Genomic DNA, 18,134 nt, shown 5'->3' on the forward strand with positions numbered 1-18,134 from the left:
TGTCACTTTGTGCTGTGCCTATAGATCTATGTTTTGCTTAGGAACGTCTCTTAGACATGCCAGCTATGAAAATAATTATAGTATTATGTTTAACTATTATACATTTAAAGGTACTGCAGGGTAAGTGATATTTTTTGGTGAAAACAAAACCACATTTTACAGTATTTTGTTAGAAGGTTAAAGCACTATACAGTATGTTCTGATATTAATCAGCATTATAGAGGGTTTGCTAAATAACAGGGTTCTCCCGATTTCTCCAATGCTTTAGCAAACACAAACAGAAAAATATTTTCCAATCATAAAAGAGTTCAACGCGACTTCAACCTTCTACTGTTCCCGTTTCAATTTTCCATTTCTAGGTGTCATCACTTCCAATTTCACCAGTTCTCTATCCTGATTGGATGAAATTGGTTTACCAACCTGAAAATCAGCATAATTGGTTATCATTTCAACCACTTTAACCATATTTTATGCTTTGGCTAATGAATAATATAGAGCTACAAGATATGAAAATAGATCTTTAACTAAAACATAAAAATAAAACGTTTATAGCACGTTCGGTCACGCAGGTCTTCCACAGGTTGGACCAGAAGGTGGCCGTGGTGATGACCGTGCCGTCCACCGAGGACACCTTCCAGGATCCAGCCCGAGATGGTGACCAGGAAGGCCACGATCTCCGTGGCCATGTTCCCCATGTTGGTGGTGCTCTGCTCTGCTCTGCTCTGCTGCTGCTGCCGAGGCGCCGCCAGGTGAGGGTCAGATGGAAGATCTGTTACTGAGGAGGAGAGTGGGACTCTCTCTCTCTCTCTCTCTGCCGAGTCTCTATGTCTCTCTCTCTCACTCTATCACTCACTCGATCTCTCTCTCTCTCTCTCTCTCTCTCTCTCTCTCTCTCTCTCTCTCTCTCTCTCTCTCTCTCACTCACTCTCTATGACTATATCTCTCTCTCTCACTCTCTGGCTGCTGCCGAGGCACTGCGAGGTGAGGGTCAGATGGAAGATCTGTCACAGAGGAGAGTGGGACTCTCTCTCTCTCACTCTCTGCCTCTCTATGTCTCTCTCTCTCTCACTATCACTCACTCGATCTCTCTCTCTCTCTCTCTCACTCACTCTCTATATCTCTCTCTCTCACTCTCTGGCTCTCTCTCTCTCTCTCTCTCTCTCTCACTCTGTCTCCCTATGTTGTCTTTCCCCTCTTTCTCTCTCCCTCTCATCGTACCTCTGCATGTCTACGCACGCACGCACGCACGCACGCACGCACGCACGCACGCACACTCACAGCATACACATCCTAGGAACCTATCCTATATGTCTATTTTAGGATTAAGAAGTCCCTTGCTTTAAAGCCCTCCCTCACCTTCTGTCTAACCTACTGTCTGTCTGTCTGTCTGTGTGTGTGTGTGTGTGTGTGTGTGTGTGTGTGTGTGTGTGTGTGTGTGTGTGTGTGTGTGTGTGTGTGTGTGTGTGTGTGTGTGTGTGTGCGTGCGTGCGTGCGTGCGTGCGTGCGTGCGTGCGTGCGTGCGTGCGTGCGTGCGTGTGTCTCTCTCTCTCTCTCTCTCTCTCTCTCTCTCTCTCTCTCTCTCTCTCTCTCTCTCTCTCTCCCTCTCCCTCCCTCTCTGGTCAGAGGTGATATGGATTCCGACACACATAGTCAGGGATCCACATGCCCAAAAGCTCAAGGAATAGCGTTGAACCTGTGATGTTCTGCCGCACTTTTTATTTCTGTCATTAAGGTCCACAGAATGAGAGGCCTGCTCTGCCGAAGGGTTCTTCATCATTCTGAATCCATTGCAAGCATTTGTTTTGGACGAAAAACATTCCTTGGGCAAAATATTGGCCCCCAAAAACTGATGAGTCATCACTTTTTTTCCACTTTTCCGAATATACAAATGGCCATAACTTTTTTTTTTCGCAATGTTTCCGGCAGAGCAGGCCTCTCATTCTGTGGACCTTAATGACCAAACTAATAGATAAAACAGAAATAAAAAGTGTGGCAGAACATCACAGGTCCTCTCCCATTTTGGTGACTGGATCCCCGGCTACCAGTGAAGTTTCAGAGAACAGGTGCAGAGAAGAGAAGGATTTAGCAGCAGGTACAGTGCAAAATATGTGAGTGCTCTATCTGCTATCCGAGCCTACAGTATGTCTGTTCACTGTGGCTTTTTGGCAGGTCCGGCCACACACACACACACACACGCATGCACGCACGCACGCACACACAGCCCCACGCGCATGCATTCGCACACTCACTAGGCAGTAGGCATAGGCCTATATGCATTTTTGCAAACACATGCACACACTGGCCGAGTGTCTGGTAGTGTGCGTGCTACTCATGTGTGTGTGTGCGTGTGTACACACGTGTGTGTGTGCGTGTGTACATGGCATTCATTCTGTCAATTCCCTAGCTGGCCAGCCAGCCTCATACTGTGCATTCACTCACTCGTTCCTTCCCACAATATAAGTCTGGACTTTGGGCTATAGGCAACTTTAAAAGTGGGCGGGAGTACTTGCCTTGACAGACAGACTCCTCTAACCAATCAGCGTAGCAAAACATCTCTCAGCCAGTCGGAAGAACGGCAAACAAACACGTCTTTTCGGCCGATGAACTCCGCTAGCGCATACTCCTGTTCCTTTTTAATTGTTGTAATTGATTCCAACTCTGAAATAACTTCATTTATCGCTTGTTTTATTGTTTCAGCGTTAACTGTTACACTTGTTGCATCGAGGGCAGCCATGTTGTTTTGAAAATGCTGCAGCAAGCGTCTACGTCACCATCTACACATGGACCAATCAGGGGAAGCTTTTTCACTTGTTGTGCAGACAGCAGTTAAAACGCAGTCACTGATTGTCCCCGATCACTAGAACATGTATGGGGCCAACTTCTTATACTCGGTGCCTATCTGCTGAAGTCCAGACCTCATACTGTGGGAAGGAGGAATGAGTGAACGCAGTATGAGGGATGGGCCGCCAGGATATCAATTCCCATCATTCCACACTCACTTGTGGTGTTTAAAGCTGAAACTGGAGGAAAGAGTAGACCAAAGAGCAGGGTTTGATTTGGAATAGAAAAAAAACACGCCCAGAGTAAAGTGATCGAGCGGTGCTATTTATGAGTTAATTTCAGTTAAGTATCCAGTGAAGCTTGGCCAATGTGTGATCAGATGTAAGAGACTGAGGTTCGCTCCTTACAGGAGCACCACTCAGATATATGGGACAGGGGTGTCACTCCAACGTCTGGGCGTACAAGGATTCAGTCACATTTTGTGCTTTAACTGTTGAAAAATAGCAGATATACAAGCTCACAGCGCGGCACCGAGTGCCGCGCTGCGAGCTTGTGGATCTGCTATTTTTCTTATTAAATCGTGAATATTTCAAATCCTTCTAAGGTTTTTTTTTTTGAAAAACCTATGTTTCTATGTCAGTGGTGCTCAAACCTTTTCATGTGAAGGACCCCTAAAGTGACGTATTTGGCCACAGACCCATATCTCAAAATATTTAGTTCCAGGGACCCCCAGAAGCAAAAGAATACATGTATTCAAAGATTTGCACACATTTTCACGACTTTTCAAAAATAGCAGATGTACAAGCTCGCAGCGCGGCACTCGGTGCTGCACTGTGAGATTGCATATCTGCTATTTTTCAATAGCTAAAGGCCCCTCCACCTTGGGCCCTGCATGGTAACTCAGTATGGTAACATGGTAACCCCCCCCCACACACACACACACACACACACACACACACACACACACACACACACACACACACACACACACACACACACACTGTGACGCCCCTGCACAGGGATGCAACATATCCCCACTGGTGATAACCTGAATGACCAGAAGAGTGTAGCAAAAACACAGAAAGTCAACAAGGAACAGAAAGGGGGGGAAATCTCATGGGGTGAACAGACATAATCAGTGCTTCATTCATGGAATGGAAGAACTGAATAAACTGACTGGTGGTTTCATTGGTCTGTCAGATCGAAAACAGTTAAGCTTTTGCTACATCATTCTACAGTACATATAAACAGTATCAATGTAAACAGTGAAATAAGTCTTTCAACACTAACATGAAGCCCATTATGCTCAGCTCACAGCACACTAGCCTCACCTAATGGTGGACTGGAGTAACTGTCAAAGAAAAACTAGATCTGTTAAACAAACTGTTCTCTGTTGTTTTTGGTTCCTTTTACAGACGCAATTTCAATTCCATTTCAAATGAGTTTTATTGGCATGAGAAATCATACGTTTACATTGCCAAAGCAAGTGTCAAAATAAAATAAAAACAGTTGAAAATGGAGAACATAAGTTGGTGGGGGGTACTGCATTGTGTAAACAGAGCTATGTTGCATTGTGTCATTTTATATATACAGGTTTATAAAGTTTTTTGTACAAATAGCAGCATTTCTTTTTTTCTCAATACAATTTAATTATAAAAAAAAAATAGCAGCTCTGTTTCATACTGTATGTGAAGTAGGTCTAGATCAGGAGTTTTCAAAGTGGGTGACGGGGCACCCTGGGGTGCCGTGACGGCAGTCTAGGGGTGCCGCGAGATAATTTGATAATATTTGGAATTTATTTGGGCACTTGAAAGAATATTTAGTATCATTTAAACTTGAAGTACAAAGTTAAGTCAGTTCTAACCAAAATGGCTATTATCTCAACGTTTTCCTCGCAACATAATCACTAAAATTTCGTCACTGTCGGGCAGAAACCTCGTATCTCCAAGTTTCAAATGTGTTTTTTGGTAAAGCAAAGCCCTGCTTCATCATACAAGACTGTTGCACAAAACTGGTGAAGGGTTAGGGTTAGCCTCGCATCGTGAGGCGTTGTGTGCTTGTAGATCTGCTGTTTTCACTAGTTTAGTACATTTTATAGATGATAAATACAAAACGAACGGTTTTGGACATACAAGGTTTCCCCCCGACAACGTTAATATGCTATAAATATAAGGTGCTGGGAGTGAAAATTACAAGTCGGGGTGCCTCGGATTAAAGAAATACTTATGGGGTGCCCTGAGACAAAAAAGTGTGGGAACCCCTGGTCTAGATGTCAATCAATGGTTTGTAGTCCTTCGGGTGGTTGTGTTCCAGTCTATAGATGCAATGAAAACACTGTAGAAATTGGCCCTGTCAATTGGGAATAAGACACTGTCCATTCTCTCAGGTACTATGGCTAAAATCATGTGGACACTATCAGATTTTGGCTGGAGAGAGAGAGAGAGACTTTTGTTACCGTATCTTAGGATGTTGAAGATACTCATGATGACACTATTTTCAAACAGGGGCTTTTACGTACTACATTGAACCGCATGAACCCTAGTGTCCTTATTTTCGGGCAGAAATTCTGCAAAAATAGGCTACAAGCTCACAACGCTTTGCATAGTGATGCTTGTAGATCATCTATTCTTGGGGAAGAAAGTTGTTGTAGAGGGATAAAAGGGGGGAGCCTACTGTAGACCCCTGGGACTCCAGTCAATGAAGTATATGGGTTTAACCACTTTAACCCCAGCATCAATATTCTGGGAGGAACATTAGCCAAAGATGGACGATCTATTTTTGGAGGGTTTTGGTGTAGATGGAAAAGAGTCTAGAGGGTTTTGTAGTGCAGGGGTCTTCAACGTTTTCAGGCCAAGGACCTTAGTTGAGAGAGAGATGAAGCAGGGACCCCCGCTACCTTTTCAAAGATTCCATGTCGTTTCATCGTTTGACAGCACAATCGTCAGTATATTTTGGATTCATGTCAATTCATGTTTTCAGATATTTAACCACATGAACCGTCAATACTTAATAAACTTTACCTTTCACTCTGTACTTAGTCTGCTCTTTTTCCCCTCTACACCAAAGCTCTTTGCCAAAAATAGCCGATCTACTGCGAGGCGTTGTGAGCTTGTAGATCTGCTATTGTTGGCTAAAGTTCTCAGAATATGGACACTATAGGGCTCAGGTGGTTAATATTAAAAAAAAAGTTTCTATCACTCAAAGATTTGGAGGACCCCCTGTAGCAACTCTGAGGACCCCCTAGGGGTCCCGGACCCCCTGTTGAGGACCCCTGGTGTAGTGGTTAAATAAGATATCTGGTGGAAAAACAAAGACAACAGCGTTCAATGAAGAAAAAAGATGCACAGAGAACTTTCTATGATGTGGTTTTTACCCAGAAACAGCAGTGATATATAAATCAGCCTCTCCGGAATTATTCTGAGACGTTCCAGGGCTTGGCCTTGCAGTGTCTTGCGGCGTGTCGTTTATGTACCGTTAAAAGGCTGATTAAAAGTCAAGAGTCAAATGATAAAGTTGCGAGCGTAAGACCTTTGACAAGCACTTTAATCAGGCTGTTTACTGTCATATACTGTGGTGACCTGTGAAAATAAATCTTTGTTCGCCGTTTGCAGAACCCTAAAAGGATAGTTTTTCTCTGCTTTGACGCAGAAAAACACATGCTGTATATCGTCGTTGTCGGGTGGAAACCTTGTATGTCCAAAAAACTTTAGTTTTGTATTTATCATTTTTAAGATGATTTAAAATAGTGACAACAGACGATCTACAAGCACACGTTGTGTGCTTGTAGATCTGCTGTTTTCGTGCGACGGCCTTGTGTGATGAAGCAGGGCTTTACTTTGCGAAAGAACATACAAATTTTAAACTTGGAGATACAAGGTTTCCTCCCGACAGCGACGATATGTGAGGAAACTCTTGATTTTGTGAAAACAAAGCTCGTGATTGCAGTTGGAATTCCTGGCTGGCTGTTGTTTGCTGTCTGTGTAACCTGTTTGTGTTTCTTCTAAACCACAGTTTAATAACAATGTCTCTTCTTTATTATAGGGAAGGTGGGCCGACATGAGGGCAGACTGCTGGAAAGCTGAAAGGGAGGGGGTGAAGGTGAGCAGTATAGTCTCTGGCAGCATAAAATAAAAGTCTGGGTTTCCGAGGCTAGGCCACTAGTAACCACCCTCCTGCCCTAGTCAAGTCTCTACCCATTAGTCAATTCTATAGACTAAGACGAGTGTGCTCCTCAACCGAGGATTATATTGAAAAATCATCAGAGATGAAAGAAAAGTTTACACAAAGAGGGCATTCAATGGAATGTATTGATAAAGCTTATACTGTAGCATTACAGAAGCCCCGTGTAGAACTTTTAAAAAAGACCATGAGAAAGGAGAAACAGTTTTCTGTGACATGTGTATCAACATATTCTCCTAATTCTTATAAGATCAAATCCATTTTTAAAAAACATTGGAATATTTTAACCTCTGACCCTGAATTGACTTCACTGTTTAAGTATCCCCCTCTGTTCTCCTTTAAAAGGGGAAGGAATCTGAGAGACCAACTTGTCCACTCAGATTTCCAGTCTCCCAAGGTCTCACTCAGACAGACCTTATTGAGTCCGCTCCCAAAGGGGAGTTATCCCTGCGGCAATTGTGCCCAGTGTGGTACACACAAGACAACATTTTTTTAATCACCCACATACCGGTAAGAAGTTGAAGATTAACAGTATAATCACCTGTATCTCGACCCATGTAGTATATATGATCAGATGCCCGTGTGGTCTGGCATATATTGGTAAAACTACTAGACAGTTGAAACAGAGAATTAGTGAACACAAGAGCTCGATCCGCAGAAATGACCGTGATTATCCAGTTGCTATCCATTTTAATGACTGTAAACATGACATCTCTACTTTTCGTTTCATTGGCATAGAACAAGTCAGTCTACCCAGGAGAGGTGGTAACCATGATCTTCTACTTAAACGCCGTGAAGCATACTGGATACATACCCTATAAACCCTACACTCCAAAGGGCTTAATGATGAACTACTACTGAATGTAATGTTATAATTTAGTGTATCCAAAGATCTAATCTTCACTTCAGATCCGGTCCCTGTAGATTATGTGTAGATTGGTGTATCTCTTTTTCTTTTCTTTTCTTTTCTTCTCCACTCTTAATTAGGGAGTAGGACATTATGATATTATTGTTGTACTGTTGATTTCTTTGTAATATTTTTGGCATGACTGTAATTCTTTGTATTGTTGTTTATTATTGTTTTTATTTTTCAATGATACTATAAGGACATCATAGACACTGTACTTTTAACTAGGTCACATGACTGTTAACAGCTGCTCTAAATGATGGATCACTGTTTCTGATTGGTTGGTGACACCAGTGGAAATGTTTATAGTGAGTGTCAGCCACTGTGAATATAGCTTAAGAAAGGTCTGGTGACCGAAACGTTGCTACATAATAAATTCTCTGAAACGGACAAGCGGCAGTGTGCGGGTCAGTCTGTCTTTGTGTCAGATTTCCTCCTCCTAATGTTCTGTTACCAACGCACCTGCTAAGAGAGGAACTGGGTGTGCGCAAGCCTTCCCTTCAAGGCTTAAAATAATTGAAATACAGTAAATGTTTTTGTAAAAATCTATGGGGAAAAATGAAAGTTAGATTTTGTTAGTGGCCCCAGTAAACCACGCCAGATCAGAAAAGGAAAATAAACAGGCCAATCAATAACTTTTTTTTCACCCCCTTATCGACGTTGTGCAGCTTGTTGATTGGCTATTTTCAGCAAAATCTTTCCCCACAATAGCGGAAAACAGAAAAGACGCTAGTATAGAGTCCTGGTGCACTCCACTCAACCATACAGGGTTTAAGTGGTTGAGGAGCTCTGTGTTGGACTGCTCAGGCCTGGCCTGGCGCCAGCAGTGTGTCCAAGAGGGGGCGAACATAACGCCAAATATTCAAAGTAAAAAGAACAAACAACATTTGCAGCTACACTGGAACACAGTGCACAGTGTCAGAAGGAAATACACATGAGTGCAAATACTATCCACAGAGGGACACAAAACTATTGATTTTATCTAACAACAAAAGAAACTAAACAAAATCAAAGCACCTTATACGCGGACGCGGACGTCTGCTATTTTCGTTATAATAATATAATAATAATAAACTTTATTTATATAGCGCTTTTTAAGACAGAGTCACAAAGTGCTTGACAGTTATAATGCTATTTTCGTTAAGCGGGTTCAACGCTGTTTTAGCTATTATTAAATATATATATATATATATTAAAAAACAATTGCAATTCTTTGAATATGTTGACCCGATTTTGTCTTCTAAACCAGTGGTTTCTAAAAAAAAATGTCTGTGTACTTGTAGTAATCCATACCATACGCCACATCTCCAGTGTTGACTTGATTATGCGTAGTTCAGTGTGGTATCAAGCACCGAAAATAGCCGACCTCCAAGCGTTGCGAGCTTGGAGGTCTGCTATTTTCGCTATTTTCACCAAAAGGCTGTTTTAGAAATGTCAGCGCCTGCCTTTCTAACATTCTCTGCACGTCCCTGATGGGGACAACGATTAGAAATGAGCATTCTTGCTACACTTCTTTACACTGCATTTTGTATGTAATGCTCATCAATATGCACTGTTCCGTCCAAATAAACCCATACGCAAATGACAGGAGATTTCTCTGATTGGGGGGAAATAAAACACCTGGTAAAAATGAAACCAAATGGACCCGTAAGGTGTTAAATTATTGTTGAACATCTGCATTGCTTAATTGCGGATGTCTACACAATTACAGAACGTAGATGATATTTTGACCAATGTTTGCCTGTTACGTATCTCTCCTATGGTAGGCCTACCACTACCACAACTCCATGGCCAAAATCGTATCCAGTGATAGGACTACGATTCTAATTCTTGCGTCTGAATGTGGCTAAATGTCATCAAATGGTGGTCTGTGGCTCAAATGCTGAATATATACTGTAATGTCCCTTATATGAAAAAGTTAGAAAACACTGGCTGCTAATAGAGCAGTGGTCTTCCATGTTTTTCAAGCCATCAAGCAGGGACCCCCCACTACATAATGTATTGGCTTCATGTTGAATGTGTGTTTTCAGACATGTAACCACTTTACTTTGTAAACCTCTTGTAAAAGGCTTTGGGCTGAGTTGGACATGGCAGTGATAAGTTAGTGTGTGTGTGTGTGTGTGTGTGTGTGTGTGTGTGTGCGCGTCCTGGGCATGACGTTAAACTGCTCTGTTGTAACTAAACCATTGTCAGTGTAGTAGGTGCAGTGGATGCATCAATTTCTGTGGACTATGTAGCTTGCATACAAGAAGGCAGTATTCACCGTTGGAATCTACAGCATACCAACAGCCCATGCTACCTGATGGCCCCTGCCACCGGGAAGAGAGGCAATAGACCCTGCTGCCTTCCAGTGGTACGTCCGTCCGCTGTCGTAATAGCAAGGGGTGGACTTCCAGCTCCAGACCCACAAGAACAAAGAGCACTTTAACACCAAGCAGCAGTACAAGAATAAGAACCTTGTTTCCTCTGGTGATCCAGCCTATAGGACAGGGTTCCCCAATAGGCGGCCCGCGGGCCATTTGCGGCCCGCGGGGGGATACTGTCTGGCCCACACCAACCCCAGTAATAATGGTGGTATAAGAGCAGCAACAACACTAGTATATTGTCCGTGTCGGGTGGAAATCTCGTATCTCCAAATGTGTACGTTCTTTCGCAAATCATACAAGGCCGTCGCACAAAAGTAGTGAAAACAGCAGATCTACAAGCACAACGCCTCGCACCGCGAGGCGTTGTGTGCTTGTAGATCGGCTGTTTTCACTAGTTTAAATCATTTTTAAAATGATAAATTCAAAACGAATGGTTTTGGACATACAAGATTTTCACCCGACAACGACGAAAACTGTCACTGGAGTAGTAGCGGGAATGCCACCATCGCCCCCCTGCAATGTTGTGGCCCTCGGCTTGGTACCCTAGACACAATTCGGCCCTTGGGGAAAACTAATTGGAGAACCCTGCTATAGGACATACCCACGGACTGGTTGTTGGAAGGTTTCGACAACTTGGGATGCCCCGAAAGGCTGGCAAAGTATTGTGCCGTCTCTGCTGCCATTATACCGTATGGTGGAGCCACCGCCACTTGGAGTGCTGAGTGACATGTGTGTCGTATGATGAGGACATATCCTTGAGTTGTTGAATGTAGCCTTTACTGCACAATTGGAGTTGACCAGGACACTGCCAGTACAACACTCTCTATAGATAGACTAAGCCACAGAAGACAGGTTGCTGCCGCTACGGTCCTGTACAAAATGCACCCCCCCCCACCCCACTTCCCCAGGGACCTCCAGGATATTATGCTCCCTCCACCAAAGGTCAGACGGCAAACCACCCGTCTTTGCACAGCCACGTCAGAACATGCTCTCAGCCTCCCAGGTTCCAATACGCGCAGACTGGACAGAACCTTTCTCCACAATGAGTTCATGGACATCACCTGACCATCCTCACACTGACTGTTGAGCTGCAGTGAACCGTATGATTGGCCAATGGATAGTGGATACATTATCTTACTTGGCTACTGTTCAAAATTGCATTTAAAGAAAAGAAAACTAAGATGTTTGTGTCCCATGTATGCTTTCCCTGTGGGTGGACCTAAATACTGTATGTGGTCCCTGTGTGTGAACACATGTGTTCGCTTTATGCCTGCACAACGGCACAGTGTAGAAATGACAAACACATGATATCATGCATATAAAGGTACATTTAATCAAATGGTACATGGTACTGTACCACAGAATATCTGTGTTAATGTTGACACAGAATCAATTTCAAACTCAACAAGCAGGCTATTTTTCTTAAAAAGTTACTTTTCTTAAAAAATTACAAATTAAACAGTTTTGAAATTACGAGCACATAAAACACTTGATATAGTGCATAGAAAAACATTGTGTCTGTAGCCTACCACAGATGTATTCATCGTAAATTCAATATCAATATCAAACAAATTACTTTTGTTTGAAATGAAATTAAACATTGGGTCCTACTATGACATTATGAATATAACTGAACTAACTGTCCTGACTAGAAAGTAGTGTTCTGTTCCTCAAGAAACAGTTTGGGCTCCCTATGAATGTTACTAGTATTACGTATTGATAGTGTAAAAGGTGCAAACATTTTGTTAAATGTATTATTAAAAGAGTTGAAGTATTAGAAGTGTAAAAGTATTGGTGTATGGTGCCCACTTCCCTGTTACCATTAAAAGCACGATAAAGGATTAGGCTACTATCTGAAGATATTGTCCATGATACCACTAGAGGGCGGTATAACATTGAATAACTTTACCCCCAATCAACAGCACAATTCACTAGCTTCAAACAAACCAAACATAAATACATAATTAAATTACCTATTTTACTCATCTACTCTACTCTAAGCTCCACTCTGAGAGCAGAACAGGTAACCTTTTACTAATTGTGGTCGACATAAAATATAAATGTAAATGAAGGGGCCTAGCTATTAGCCCGTTTGGAACCTCTGCTAGCTGCTAACTCCCAGGTGAGGTCCAGGGGGCCAACATGACAGTAAAAGCAACACACGGGAAAGAATGTGGCCTAAAGTCAAGTGACAAGTTTGACCAGCTGGTCAGAAACTAGGCCTATTCCTGAATGTTCCCTGAAACTGAAACGTCTTATCTTTGAATACCGCAGTCAGATAATTACTAACAGGTGCTGTTGTGTGCTCACCTTGCAGGAATCCATCACAACAATAGACAGGTCTGGTCACACACCGTAACCAGTGGTGGAAAATCACTAAGTAGCCTACATTCATTTACATGTAAGTAGCCTACTCGCACACCGGTACTTTTGATGTACTTTTACTTTAATATTAAAAGTATGTCCAATTTTAAATATGTTATACTCCACTACATCTCAGAGACAAATATCGTACGTTTATTCCACAACAATTATTTTAAAACATTAGTGACTAGTTGTTTTGTAAATGTTGATTATTATTACAAAACATACATTAACCACTCCAGCCCTATTTAAACGTTGGCTAGTTGAAAATAGCCACACAGCAAACCATGATGCGATGTGTTGTGAGCTCTGATCTGCTCTTTTACATTTTGAATTCCGGACTTTTACTTGTATCAGAGTACTGGGCGTATTGATACTTTTACTTAAAGGGATATTTTACTTTCAAAAAAACTTTTGGTCATTTTATCGTCTAATCAGGCTTTTATGAACACTCTGGACGGATTTAATTTGCTTCATTCAATATTTAGATATTTGATGTAAATGTCATCAGGCCCTCCTCCTCCAGGGCTCCTCTGCTACGGACGGCTCTGTTGCGTTTGCTCAGCAACAGGTGGCTACGGCTCCTGCCCAGAGACGAGCCTGCAGTGTGCGCGTGCACACCGCATGTGCGTGCTCAAAGTGCGACACAGCGGCCGCAGCGCAGTGCATTGTGGGGCGGTAGGGCTTGCATAGTGACCATCGAATGCACCCTACAAATCCAAATGCATTGTGGGATACTTCAGTACACTATATTAGGGTACAAAAATGCTCACTATATATTCGGACACTTGTTCAAAATGGCGGAGCCCCCTTTTAGTACACTACATTAGAGAATAGGGTGGATTTCGGACACAGCCAGTGTGAGGCAAGCAGGAAGGCAAGCTAGCTTTCCTTGTAGTTTTAAACCAGTGCAGTGTTGTTGTTTTTGCTGTTGTAACATTACAAGGTACCTCCATGCTTTGGCTGGTGATAAAAGATGGTCTGAATCAATAACAGTAGCCCTTACTGAGATCAAACAGTTGGTAATAATGGCCTCAGGTCATTCGATAGATACTCCAGTTCTCACACAGAGGTCACTGAAGTCAATCTGACGACATCCCAAACCCAGCATGAGTGTCTATTTTAAGGCTGGGCTACTTTTTAACCCAAAGAAACTTGGCTCGCCCTCTCTTGCCACACACATGCACACAGGCCTGTGGTGTAGTTGTATTAGTTGGCGGAATTAAGAGAAGTTGACCGCTCTGGGGGTCCCCCAACCCACATACGTAGAACCGCTGTTGGACTCGGCATTTCAAAGCTTGTGAACTCAATGAGAGAAGGCACCAGAGAATGATCCACAGTATGCTGGGACTCTTTCCTGCATTCAGCTACAGTTCCTGCATTCAGTTTGCAGTTACACTACAATTCATCCAGCATTTCAACTACCAATTAATGTCACCATCAGACTGTATTAGACTTTGAGGCTTCTTATTCAAAGATTATACAGGTCAGATGATGGTAAAGTCAAGATGTATTTATTGACAGTGTATCCAAGTACATCCGTCCATTTATTTTCTTTTTTCACACCAAAGCAAGAAAAAAGTAAAAAAAAAACCTGAAAGAAATGACAGAAAACAGGATATACTGTAGGAAAAAAAAGCAAGAAGAAAAAACAACAGCTCTCCCCCATCCCAGAATGGCACAATAAACTATCTGTATTGCTGTGATTATGGAGTGCATTGTGTGCATAGCTGTGTGTAATGGTCACCGTTTGACAGGTAACACCACTGTCACAATCACTATAATATTTAAATGACAAAGGGATAATATACCAGGACAGTCTGACAGCAGAATTGAACGTCGACATACAGATTAGAGCTTTGGAATCAGGTGCGTCCAAATAATTAATTAATTAATACGTGCACTGCGCAAGGTCATGATGAGTCATGATGTCCCGATATACATCATAGCATTTGATTTGGTTTGTAAAATATGCAGCAAAATTGTTCTGGTGGGAGGCGCGCAGATCCCCCCGCAAGCATAAACTTTCTGTGTCTGGTTCTGGTGCGCGCTCCTCTGCTCTGTGCCAAATTCTGTCTGTCTGTCTGTCTGTCTGTCTGTCTACCTGCCTGTCTGTCTGCCCACAGCGTGGCAGCCCAGCCAGTGCGCTGCATCGCATGTCATCGTTGCCTAGTTAAAGACACCCGACTTAAGATTCTAAGCCAGGCAAAATGGATAAAAAAGACGGACCCTAAAACATTTAGGCGAAATGGCTCTTCAACGGCGGTGAAAAGACTCTTCTCCACGGCGAAAGTGCCAGGCGAAAAGACCAAATCTGTTAAGGCGAATAAGGCTTAGGCGAATGGGATGGGGACCGTGTCAGTAACCTCTTATAACCTCAACCAAGAGTTTTTGAAGGCAGAGTATCGAGAAAAGAGCCCCATATCTCCATATTTTGTTGAATATATCTCCTTACATTATACAAGCTAACAAATAAATTACTAGCTTATTTAATAATTGTATACTTTTTATTTATTTATTGCGGAAATAGCTTTGTGACACTTTGTAAGCTTGTAGATCTGCTATTTCTGCTATTTTATTGAACATGGAAACAATTAATTACAATTATCTCGAATAATTTGCGATTAGGCAATTCTAGAATAATTATGACAGGCTTATCAACAAAAGAAAAAAAAAAAGAGAGAGAGAAGAGTCCAGATTGCTCAAGATTCTAATCTTGCAAACCTTTCAACACCTCAGAGCATTCAAAATATCATGGAATGTCTTAGCACACCTTTGGGTGGAATTTTAATCATTGCTCTTGGTGTGCAGAGTGTGTATTCTGAGCATTCTTTAGCTGTCAGTCTGTGACCTTTGACCTCTAGTGAGAATCTTCTGATGGCCAGGACAGACATTTTGCACAGGTTAACAGGTTTTTAAAATGCATTTTTCATTCCTGTCATAACAAACAGAGAGAAAGACACTATGTCACCAAACCAGAGGAACAGTGTTTGTCGGTTTTCGTCCGCCTTGTCCCAAGGCAGTGATTTAAAGTCAGTGAGGTCGTTGTGCGTGCCTGCGTGCGGTCAACTAGCAGGTCTTTCTGCTGTGCTTTGAGAGAGAGAGAGAGAGAGAGAGAGAGAGAGAGAGAGAGAGAGAGAGAGAGAGAGAGAGAGAGAGAGAGAGTATCGAGGCCATTTGGACATTGATGTGTACAGGCATAAAATGTGTATATAGGCGTAAAATGTGTGTACAGGAATCATATTATGGTGCGTCATATTAGCCTACTCCCAAGCGCAAAAATAATGGACCAATGAAAACAGCACTGAATCCGAGTGTTGGCCATTACTATTCCACCGCTGGATTTGAAATCTTATTAAACCCTCTCAAACTTATTTTTTTGTATTTAGTTGTTTAAACTTCATATTATGTGGTACATGTATGCCAGAGCCTACTTGAAAATACAGAGAATACTCTGAGAACCGGGAGGATTTCTCCTTTGCAGCGGCGCCCGTCGGTACACTACTGTCCCCGAACACAGCAACCTGTGGTGTAAAGTAACTAAGTACATTTACTTAAGTACTGTATTTAAGTACAACTTTGAGGTATTTGTACTTTACTTGAGTATTTCCAAATTCCAATACTTTTACTTCTACTCTGCTACATCTCAGATCCAAATATTGTACTTTTACTCCACTATTATTTAAAAACTTTAGTTACTAGTTACTTTGTGGATATAAATTATAATATTATACAACATACATTAAAGGGGAAGACCACCCATTTTCAATATTGAACTATGTCATTAATATACCTTAGGGAAGTTGCTCACAATGCTCACCAGTTACGAGAGCGATCTACTGAACACAGGCTTTGAATTAGACTGGCATAAATATATTTAATTTGTATAAACTGTCATCTTTAAAAGTTGGATACAGTGATTAACCTTACATCACAGCCTATACATGCTCCTAGAGAGTGCTGATATCTTGTGTATACAGGAGACTTTTCTAGAGACGGAAGAGCTTGATAAACGTATTTCTGTTCACAATGATTTCCATCGGCAGGGGATCTACAACAGATTTAAGTGCTAGAATAATGTGTTGCTGGATCCAAGGGGAGTGGCCATTCCATAGCATAAGAAACTGGATTCACTTGTCAGTGTGATTAGGCTGGAAGTGGACTGGTTCATAGGCATTACAATTGTTCATGATAAGAAGGTTTTTATCATTTTAAATGTTTATACTGTACTCCTTACGAATGTCACAAAAATTAGAATGAATACCTTAATTAATAGGCTTGCTTTTATTAGTTCATATATTAAAGAAAATTAATACACATGCATGTCATAGGCAACCTGAATGCTTACATTTCAGATAGCAACTCTATGTTTGGTAAGCATTTAATGCAATTTTGTAAAGAAAACAAGGTTATCCTGTCCAGCAAGGTGCTGCTGCCAGTAGGCAGTGATACATACATATACTGTATTAGTAGTCTCGCGTAGCCAGACAACTATTCCACAATCTCCGAATGCTATAGAGAGTCTGGAACTACAGCTCCTGAACAGCGAGTAATGGAAACTGGCATTACCGTTCAAGAAAATATATTTTAAAATGTCATTTCTGCTAAGCAGCAAGCTAAATATGCTTAGATGATTTGTATGCATATAATGATAAATGTGTGCGATGTGAGACGGAAACGGAAGTGAGGAGGAGGCTTCACTTCCGCTTTAACCGGGTACTCATCGTTCTTCTTCCGTTATCCCAGACTGTATGACGGGAGTATATGCAAATCGCGGAGACAACAGTCTGGCCATGCGAGACTACTGTATCAGTGAAGCATGGCGTTCACATCCTGTTTGGATCACTGTATACAGCTGATGAAGTATAGCGATGGTTGAGATATTGTATGATATGTTATGGCCACAGCTGACCACATGCCCGTCACAATATCTGTAAATGTTAAGACTCTACCCGGCAGTCAAAAACAAAGTGATAAGTTGAACTGGGCAATCCTCAATGAAGACGATTTGCAACAGTACAAATCACTGACTGAAGTATACTTAAGTAACATTGACTTACCAGTAGATTCAACTTTGTGGGGAAACTTTAAAGATGATGGCCATTATAGTGAATTGTGTAAAATGTATGACAAAATAGTAAAATGTTTAATTAATGGAAGCAAACCTTTTAAAAGAAAATGGGTTAAACAGAATAACATGAGACCTGGATGGAATGCCTACATGTAATGTAGAGGCTAAAGAAGCTTTTAAATGTTGGGCCTCAGCAGGTAAACTAGGCATGGCCCTGAGTGTGACCACAAGAAAGCATGCAAATGCTAGGTTGCTGTATGCTATATTAAAAGAAAAAAGCATGCCATGAGGGCAAATTCTATGGCCAAAAAGCTACAGAAAAATAATGTCTATGAGTTCTGGAAGGAGGTGAAGGTGGTTAACAACAGTAATATGCCAATGCCTTCCAGTATTGATGGCACTACTGGGTCTGAAAATATTTGCTGAGGGGTGGAAAATACACTATGCAAATATCTTTAACTGTGTC

General features: G+C 41.8%; 1 protein-coding gene across 1 annotated transcript in view; it reads left to right on the top strand.

Annotated features, from left to right (window-relative positions):
• Positions 1–18,134, top strand: part of LOC308280297 (protein NLRC3-like) — a gene marked incomplete at both ends in the record, with an annotated part of 56,560 nt that overhangs the window by 24,773 nt on the left and 13,653 nt on the right. Inside the window, 2 exons of the mRNA XM_080720556.1 lie at positions 570–749; positions 6,823–6,879. Of these exons, the coding sequence (XP_080576682.1) occupies positions 570–749; positions 6,823–6,879 (237 nt within the window). The remainder of the gene's footprint in view (positions 1–569; positions 750–6,822; positions 6,880–18,134) is intronic.

The sequence above is a fragment of the Nannobrachium achirus genome (assembly GCF_963921795.1).
Source record: "Nannobrachium achirus genome assembly, chromosome: 24".
NCBI classification, from domain to species: domain Eukaryota; kingdom Metazoa; phylum Chordata; class Actinopteri; order Myctophiformes; family Myctophidae; genus Nannobrachium; species Nannobrachium achirus.